Source organism: Hevea brasiliensis, chromosome 11 (assembly GCF_030052815.1).
Source record: "Hevea brasiliensis isolate MT/VB/25A 57/8 chromosome 11, ASM3005281v1, whole genome shotgun sequence".
Lineage (NCBI taxonomy): Eukaryota > Viridiplantae > Streptophyta > Magnoliopsida > Malpighiales > Euphorbiaceae > Hevea > Hevea brasiliensis.
In genome coordinates this window covers 9,138,988-9,148,862 of record NC_079503.1, presented here as the reverse complement: position 1 = coordinate 9,148,862, position 9,875 = coordinate 9,138,988, and the positions used below count along the sequence as shown (strand labels likewise).

At 23.1% G+C, this 9,875-nt stretch overlaps 2 protein-coding genes across 2 annotated transcripts; both read right to left on the bottom strand.

Annotated features, from left to right (window-relative positions):
- Positions 1-526: 526 nt before the first annotated feature.
- Positions 527-4,843, bottom strand: LOC110645463 (40S ribosomal protein S3-1). The gene is made up of 6 exons (XM_021798649.2): positions 4,684-4,843; positions 4,202-4,349; positions 3,738-3,909; positions 1,418-1,472; positions 1,155-1,286; positions 527-956 (listed from the first exon to the last, which is right to left on the bottom strand). Exons 1-4 carry the CDS (start codon positions 4,711-4,713, stop codon positions 1,463-1,465), a joined length of 360 nt encoding a protein of 119 aa, XP_021654341.2. The 5' UTR covers positions 4,714-4,843; the 3' UTR covers positions 527-956; positions 1,155-1,286; positions 1,418-1,462.
- On the bottom strand, positions 792-1,444 carry LOC110645451 (40S ribosomal protein S3-2). Its single transcript, XM_058129270.1, has 3 exons — positions 1,418-1,444; positions 1,155-1,286; positions 792-956 (listed from the first exon to the last, which is right to left on the bottom strand). The coding sequence occupies exons 1-3, from the start codon at positions 1,442-1,444 to the stop codon at positions 792-794; spliced, it is 324 nt and encodes a 107-aa protein (XP_057985253.1).
- Positions 4,844-9,875: the final 5,032 nt, after the last annotated feature.

Genomic DNA, 9,875 nt, shown 5'->3' with positions numbered 1-9,875 from the left:
CTTTGGTTCATTCGCCAATTCTCGTCAATAAGAGAGATTTTTGTATCCTAATTGGCAAAGAGAGTAAACTTTTGATATTTATTATTCTAACTTGACATGTCTATATAAACAATTCACCTGAGATTCTACTGGAAAATAGGCCTGAAGGACTTCAGGTATTGTCTAATTAAAATTCATGTGCTTTTATAATACAAATTTAAATTCAGAGACGGCTGCGATATAACCTCCAAAGTTCAAGGACAATAAGTGAAAATTAACCTTTAAAATACTGACAGATCAGATTTCCATATGTTGGATTTCTTAATGAGAAAAAAGCACCCGTTAAGAGTAGTTTTCCAGCAATGAAGGCAGGGAGTTAAAAGGAGCGGACGACCAACGGAGGCTGTCTCACGCTGGAGGCAAAAGAAGATCAAAGAATGATAAATAATATGAGGCCAAGGTACATGTTGCTTACAAAAGGTAGTCGAGTAAATTCTCTTTTTTATTTTTTATCACCAAACAAGAAAATTAAACTGAAAACCTGCAATTGAATATTACAGTCACTTCATATTGCTCGAATTAAAATTCAGAAAATTTTAAGAAAAAAAAAATAAAGGTGAAGGATGACGAAAAACAACACAGTTAAGAGACGCTGAACGAAATTTAGCCCAAACTTGAGATGCTAATAGAAGCAAAGCAAAAACTAACTCCTGATGCATTCAAGAATTTTTGTCTCTCTCCTAAAATATATATAAGAAACAACAGGCCAATAAAAGCCTGTGGTACAGACTTTTTCAGTCGAAATTCAGAATTTATGTAACTGGAATCTCAATATTGGCTGTCATCACTGGTGTTGGAATATACTCTTCTTCTTTGGGAGGATGGATAGTGACCAAATCAGGCAACGGTGTCATTGGACCCACCTTGCCTTTAGGGTCCCAGTCAAGCATGATCTTGACCTTGATACCAAGCACACCCTAATACCACAGAAAGTAACAACTTCAAAAATTAAAAAAAATAAGCGAGAGAGAGAGAGAGAGAGAGAGAGAGAGAGAGAGAGCAGACAAGGCTCCAGAAATAAACAGAATCAAAAGACGGCAAACAACTTGAACAACTACAGACATTGTGGGAATACAACATAATAGTCAACAAGCCAAACATGAGAAACAACTGACCTGTCTTAGAAGAACATGCCTCACAGCAGAGTCAATATATTCATTGACAGGTTGACCAGAGGATATCATGTACCCATCCTTGAATTTCATAGACTTGGCACGCTGAGCTCGGAGCTTTCCACTCACAATAACCTGCAGAAATATACAAGAACATTACACTTACAATAATAATAATAATAATAATAATAAAAAGTGTGCTTTAAAAAAAAAAAAAAAGGAAGATGCACAAGTAAGCAAGTAAATAATACGCTTGAGAATATTACCTCGCAACCCTTTGCCCCACTCTCCATTATAAATCTCAAGACACCTTAGCAAGCCCTGTAAAAAAGAGAAATTCCACTCTCAAAATCACATTGCGCAGATTGTAAAGTATAAGCACATTCAGAGCTTATTTAAAAGACAAAGGTACAGAATTTCTTTTTTTTTTTTTTTTTGAGATTATAAATAAATGGTTTACTATCCATCATCCTGAAGAAAAGTTCAAATCATGTTACAAACCCTACAAGAAAGATGTACTAGAAGTCTTACACCTAGTCAACTACAAAGAGTACTGCACAGCAAGACACCATATCATTATCAATAACAGCAGAAAGATCAAGAACAAAAATACAAGTACATGCACATGCAATCACCAAAATAAAGTAAATGCTGGGGATGTGGGAGGACATTCCAAGCTCCAAGAGCCTAAAAAGGGACACAGGAAACCTGACAAACTCCAAAACTCTTTTATGGAAACCCCAGGCTTGTCCAAAAAGCATATAGGGCAAAGGTAATGTCATACACCAAGGCCAATCCTCATAAACATTGGAGGCAAAAACAACCATAGCTTTAGACAAATAGAAGTCAACCACCCAACATGAAAAAAAAAAAAAGGTAGGCATGTGGGAGAATACTCCAAATTCCAACCAACTCAACAGCAGCACAAGAAGCCTGACAGACTCCACAAGAATTCTTTTATATAAGCATTGATATGAAACCCTCAAGGCTCAATTGGCAAGGCAAAGAGGGGAATACAATGCTTAAATATCCAGATCACTCAGCGTAGATGCAGTTGGCCAAGCCTACAAAAGTTCTTAAAAAAGAGTGTAACTTTTTTAAGCAGTAGCACTGTGTGTTGTCATTTTGAGTTTGCGTGTGGCCACTTGAATGACTTTTTTTGTCTAGCTTAGATAACAATGCAATAATCAATTTTGTTAAGGAATACGCAGTCCAAGCTATTCTCCCAATAATGTGTGTCCATTAAAAGAGAGTAAATTGACATTTAACATCCAATATCCTAGGCAAGGAAAAGGACCATTATTCCTTGGGTTCTGAAAGATAGATGGCATCACCAGATATGGTCATATTCAGACACGAGATTATATTTTGTAGAAAACCAACTGGCTGTAGAGATAACTTGATCAAGAGAAAATTGTCAAGGTAAGGTAAATTGATGAATTACCAGAAACTACTGAGAAATGAAATGAAATTAACTAAGTAAAAATGAACAGACTCAATGATTGATTACACAACCATATACGAGGCATGCTGAGGTCTACTGAAGATTGGCAGCAAATAAACATGAAGAAGCATGAAGATCATATAACAAAATTTTATGTAGCTTGGTCTTCAAGTAACCCAAACAACAACAAATAATCATCGTCTAGTATCTTCACAAGAATTAGCATGAAGAGCAGTTATAAAATGTCAACAACAACAACTAAGCCTTAATCCCAAACTAGTTGAGATCGCCTATATAAATCAATTGTGTTAGAATATTACGATTCGATTCAATTTCCTGTCTTAGCGATTCGAATCTGTTAGTTGAATCTCAAATGTACCTGAACCCTGACCGAATCGTAAATAGTGAATTGAACGAATCAATATAAATCTATTGATTCAGCCGATTCTTTTTCTAAAGGGATGTTAGAACCAGTAGCTTAAAATTTTAATATTACACTTCATTCTTTTATTGTTAAAAGTGCATCGAAAACCTTTCCTTATCTATTTTTCTTCCACTAGCCATTCTTTTCCCTCTCCTCTTCTTTTGCTTTCTTTTTTAATACACTTCTCTAATTATAGTCAAATTATAACATTTTATATTAATATATTCTAACCTTTTAATTTAACCCACTATCGTTTTTTAACATTTAATTATTTGTTCAAATTTAAATGGGAGTTTCAGCACATGATGATCGTTGTCTACAATTCAAGCGTTCATCATTTATAACATAAAACCACATAAAATAATAAGAATATTTTGTTCTATTATAAAGCATCCTTCTTATTAGCTAAATGATAATTCTATATTTATCAAAATAAGTAATTGTGATTTTTTTAGAAAATATATCATTTTTAATTAATTTTGAGAATTTTTATTTTGAGAATTTTTATGGAATCTTATGATTCTATTCGATTCTCAATTCACAAAATGAAGATTTCAAATGTTGATTTGACAACTATGATACAGATACTTTTATGCCATTCAACTCTATTAGACACTAGTTATAAAATGTCAACAAAAGATAAAATTTATGTAATATCAACAAACTTAAGCATATAACAAAAAAACTCAGAAATTGACTCTTGATATTTGCAACATACCTCCGAACAGCAAGGCCTCCAAGGAGCTTGTAACGCAGAGACTCAGCCTGTGCAATTGCACAGAGGCCCCTATTGTTAACTTTCTCAGCATAGAGTTCCACACTGTTCTCTGGAAACTTGAATCGTTTCTGAACAACAGATGTCAGTTCCCTGATCCTTCTTCCCTTCTCACCTGATAAGCAAGAAGTCAAAAACTAGCACAACTAGGTCAAAACACCACAAAAATAGTACAAAATAAATAAATCAATCAAAACAAATACCGAATATACAATCTTACCTCATGTGGAATCAAATTTCAAAACAAAAAAAAAAAAAACAACCCATAACTTGCTTGATTGCTAGAAAACACAATAAAATCAATAAAAAAAAGTTTTAAAAACAAAAGCTCCTCGATTGTTTGGTTCAGTTAGATAGCTTTCAAACTCTGTATAGAGACCCTGAAGTGTCAAACAAGGGGGACTCACCAAGAACATTCTGGGTACGAGTAGCCCTAATGATGATCTCAGTCCGCATGGGAGTAACCCTAACTTCAACCCCAGAGTAGCCATCCTCAGCCAGCTCTCTGGTCAGTACCTCATTTAGCTCCGCATAGAAAACACCATCTGCAACAAACTGCAGGGAAAGAAAAAGGCACATGAGCAAGGTAAAGAAATTCAAAGTTTATCAATAGATTTCTAATCAATCAACAGAAAATCTTTTTCTTTGCCTTTTTTTCTAATTTGGTTTGTTCTATAAGCAATCAAACGAGATTAACAATTCCAACACTCGGTTACAGTCGCTCAAGTGTTAATGTAGCAAAGTGAAAAATCTAAATCATCCTAAGGTGGATTGACTTGTACATACATTTTGAAAGGAATTTCCCGTCCTTGTCCCCGGATTTCTCGATAGCCAAACAAAACAGAGAGAGAGAGAGAGAGAGAGAGAGAGATGCAAGAAACCGACTTACCTTGCGCTTCTTACTGATTTGGGCTGCCATATTCCCGATAATTTGAGCAGCTAACTTGTTCGGCGCTTAGAAGCTTCTTGGCAAGCTAAACCCTCGTGTTGGTGAAGAGACAGGGGACTCGCGCCTGTATATTATTTGAAGGGTTAGAACAGCGATCTGTCTGATCTGACGGTTGAAGAAATTGTTTCTATTTTGAACGGTCAGGATCACCAATGCCTTAAAATATGATCTTAAAACGTAATTCTTCTAGTTTACTGGATTAAAATATAAATGTTGCCAATTTCTTTTTTTTTTTCAACATTTTTTAGAATAAATTTATAATTATTGATTATTTCTAAAATATTACTCATTGACTTTGAATGATTATATTATTTGAATATTAGTTTAATATAAAAATTTTTCTAATTTTTTTAATATTAATTAATTTTTTTCAAAATGTGTGCTTGCACATTTTATGTATTCATAATTTTAATATTTTTATATTAATTTTTATTAATTTTTTATATAATATAATAATAATAATAATAATAATAATAATATTATTATTATTATATAATTTTTCATTTTCTATATGATATGTATGTTCTATATACATTTATAATTTTTAAATCAAGATAACGAAAATAAAGTATATTAATAAAAATAAAAAATTATAGAAATAAAATTTATTATGAAAATTTTATTATTATAATATAATTTTATAATTATAATTTTATAAATATATAAATTTAACTATTTATTATTTTATAAATTCATATATTTTTATATTAAATTTTATCAACGATGAAGTGTTTAATTATCAAAACTAATCAACTTTTAACATTTTATAATTTTTATAAAATATATATAATTAACATAAAAAATTTAAATATTTTTCAATCCCATTTAATAATTTGTAGATATAATAGTAAAATAAATTAAATTTGGTATAATTTTATATAATATTGAAGTTTTTTATTTCTAATTTTTTATTCGATTTTTTATTTTACTTGTTAAAATTAATTGTGAACATAAATATCAATAAATATTAATATTATTAATTTTTATTTGATATATAATATTTTACATAATTTTTTATTTTTTATGATAATAAAAAAACTTTAAAATAAGATTGATAAATATATTAACATAATAAATTAATAATTAAATTTTTATATAAAAAATAAAATATATATATTAATAGAATAAAAAATATTAATGTTAGTATATTATTATTTTTAATTAGAATAATTACAATAAAAAATATATAAATAATTATTCAATTTATAATAAAATACTTTCTCAAACTAATTTATAACGTTTTTTTTTAAATTATATTTTTTATAATTATTTTTTCAAAAATAAACATCAAATTTAATTAAAGAAAGCTGTTAAATTTTAAAAAATAAAAATTCTATTAAATGATGTTATGTTTGTATTTATATAAAAATTAGAATATTTTTATATAAAATATTATTTTATAATTATATTTAAATAACAGTTATATATTCAAAGTATAATTCTTAATTTTTTTTATATGTATTTATTATTACCAAATTAAGAAAAGATTATAGTATTAAAAAATTATTATATTTTTTTTATATGTATACATATTAATATTTTAAATTTTTAATAATGTATCATTTTAAAATAAAAAAAAATTAGTATTATAAATTCTAGTCACTCTATTAATTATACTAATTTTATAATTAAATTCAATTTTTTAAATAATATATATTTTTCAATTTAAATTTTTTAATATATATAATTTATTTTATATGCGTAATTATATATTATTTAAAAATTTTATATTCATATGGTTTTATTATATATTATAATTAAATATTTTTTATAAATCAACAAATATTATTTTTTTATAATAATTTTCATTATATATATATATATATATATATATATATATAGAGAGAGAGAGAGAGAGAGAGAGAGAGAGAGAGAGAGAGAGAGAGAGGTTATCAATAAATTTACTAACCTATATATTAATGTAATATTAAGAATTTTAGAAATATATCTATAATTAAAAATATAAATTTATTTTATATGAAATTATTTTCAATAAACTTATAAGAAATTAAATTGAAAAAAATTCAAAAAATTAATAAAATAATTCACACGTTTGACTGATTAAAAAATTCTTTTTCTTGTTTTTTTACATAAATTTAAATATTATTGTATTAAAATATTTTTTTCATAAATAATTATAATTAAGATAGAAATAAAAATCAATTAAAATTTATTAAAAAAATTATTTATATAAATAAATACTTTCTATTCTTTTTGTAAATAATATAAATCATGAAAGTATTTTTATAAAATTTTATTTTAAATTATATTATAATAAAAAATTAATTAAGTAGAATTTAAATACAAGTAGAGTTAAAAAATTTAAATTTATATAAGCTTTAAAAATATATTGATAATTAAATTTTAATTCATAAATATTTTAAATTTATATAAACTCTAAAATTAAATTAAATAACAAAAAATATAATTATAAATACTATAAATAATGAAAGACAATTTTGGTAAAGCTAATTTTATCCTCCTCACTTCACACATTTATATATTTTATAGATAATAACACTAAAAATAATTTAAATAATAAAAATTATATTACTATAAATTTATAAATAATATAAATAACGAAAGGTATTTTGGTGTAAACCCAATGTTCCCCTTCCTCGTTTTCACATTTATATTTTACTTTTTTTTTTAACGTACACTACATGTTTTCTGTACTTATTGTATTTATCTGTAATTTAATATTTTTATATATTATTTTTTATTAATTTTTTATATAATATAATAATATTATAATACATTAATTACTATTATTATTATTATAATATAATAATTTTTTATTTTCCGTGACTTATCATTTTCATATTAAGTTAATAAAAATGAAAGTGTATCAATAGAAATAAGAAATTATTGAGATGAATTTTATAATGAAAATTTTATTATTATTATAATATAATTTTATAATTATAAGTGTTTTGTAAATATATATATTTAACTATTTGTTATTTTATTAGTTCATAAGTGTTGAATTTATCAAGACTAATTAATTTTTACTATTTTATAATTTTTATAAAATATATATAATTAACATGAAAAATATAAATTTTTTTCAACACTATTTAAGAGTTTATATACATAATAGTAAAATAAATTTAATTTGATAAAATTTTATATAATATTAATTTTTTTTATTTCTGCTTATTTTTAATTTAATTTTTTAATATGATTTAATAAAATTAAATGTGTACATCTATATCTATAAGTATCAATATTATTAATTTTTATCTGATATATAATATTTTATATTAATTTTTTTATGTTATGGACAAAAACTTTAAAATTAAGATTGAAAAATATATTGATACTAATTTATTATTTATAAATAATAAATTAATAATTAAAATATCATTTTTCTATAAAAAAATAAATGCTAATAGAATAAAAAAAATATTAATGTTAATATATTATTATTTTTAATTGAAATAATTACAGTAAAAAATGTGTAAATAATTATTTAGTTTACAATAAAATATTTTGTCAAACTAACTTATAACATATTTTTAAATTAAATTTTTTTATAATTATTTTTCTAAAATTAAATATCAAATTTCAATTAAAAAAAGTGGTTGAATCCAAATGAATAAAATTTTATTAAATAATGTAATACTTTGTATTCACATAAAAATTGTGATTTTTTTAAATAAATTATTAATTTATCTTTATATTTAAATATAAATTTATTAAATTGAAATAACAATTATACATTCAAAGGATGGTTTCTAACTTTTTTTTATGCATACACTATTCTCCAAATTATGATAATATTATAATATTAAAAAATTAAAAAATATTATATTCTTTATGTGCACATATATTAACATTTTTAAGCTTTTAATAATGTATCATTTTAAAATAAAAAAATAGTATTATAAATTATAACTATCCTTTTAATTATATTAATTTTATAGTTAAACTTAAACTTAGCATATTTTTGTTAATTATTAATTTTTAAATAATATATGTTTATCTATTTAAATTTTTTTTACATATAAAATTTATTTTTTTATACTTTATCCATAATTATATATTATTTAAAAATTTAGATTTATATAATTTTAATATATGTCACATACTAATTAAATATTTTTTTATAAATCAATGAATATGAATATCTTTCTTCCGTTATTGAATATATATATATATATATATATATATATATATATATATATATATATATATATATATATAAAAAGAAAGAAAAATATAAATTTTTATTTTTTGTGAAATATTTTTTAATGAACTTATGAAAAATCAAATTAATTGAGAATTTTAAAAATTTTAATAAAAGAATTTATATATTTAGCTGACAAAAATTAATTTTTTTATTCTTTTACGTAAATTTAAATATAATTGTATTAAAATAAATTTACATAAATAATTATAAAACAGGGATAAAAATTTATTAGAATTCATTAAAAAGTGATTCATATAAATAAAATACCTTTTTATTTTTGTAAATAATAAAAATCATAAAGGTATTTTTATAAAATTTTATTTAAAATTATATTATAATAAAATTTTAATTAAGTAGACTTTAAATATAAGTAAGATTAAAATTTTTAAATTTATATGAAAAATTTTAGATTTATATATTAAAATTATATGGACTATTAAATTTAAAATCATAAGAATTTTAAATTCATAAAAATTCTAAAATTAAATTAAATACTAAAAAATATAATTATAAATACTATAAATAATGAAAGATAATTTGATTAAAGTCAATGTTCTCCCCTTTACACATTTATTTATTATATAAATAATATATAATACTTATTTCTATTTTAATAAAAATTCAATAAATCAAATAACAATTCATCATTACTTTTATTTTTTTTAATAAATATGAATATTTAAAATGAAATGAAAATAGAATTCACTTTATTAACTTAATTAATTTGCAAATTTTCTAATTTTTTCGCTAAAAATTAAATTAAAATTTTCAAATTTCTAATAGATTGAAGTGTTGAATTTGTATATGAGTTCAGTTAAAAAAAATTCTATAAATTCATTTGCACCAAATAAACTTCAAGACTAATTATTCTTCTTAATTAACAAATTAACCAAACAAAACATTAATATCTTATCTTCTAGAATACAAATAATAACAATAA

Excerpts from the sequence above, each read along its gene's own strand:
- LOC110645463 (XM_021798649.2), bottom strand. The coding sequence starts at position 4,713 with ATGGCAGCCCAAATCAGTAAGAAGCGCAAG. Across the intron at positions 4,350-4,683 it reads AAATCAGTAAGAAGCGCAAG|TTTGTTGCAGATGGTGTTTT; the intron begins GTAAGTCGGTTT and ends CTTTCCCTGCAG. Across the intron at positions 3,910-4,201 it reads TCGTACCCAGAATGTTCTTG|GTGAGAAGGGAAGAAGGATC; the intron begins GTGAGTCCCCCT and ends CTTGCTTATCAG.
- LOC110645451 (XM_058129270.1), bottom strand. The coding sequence starts at position 1,444 with ATGGAGAGTGGGGCAAAGGGTTGCGAG. Across the intron at positions 1,287-1,417 it reads GTGGGGCAAAGGGTTGCGAG|GTTATTGTGAGTGGAAAGCT; the intron begins GTAATATTCTCA and ends ATATTTCTGCAG. Across the intron at positions 957-1,154 it reads GGCATGTTCTTCTAAGACAG|GGTGTGCTTGGTATCAAGGT; the intron begins GTCAGTTGTTTC and ends CTGTGGTATTAG.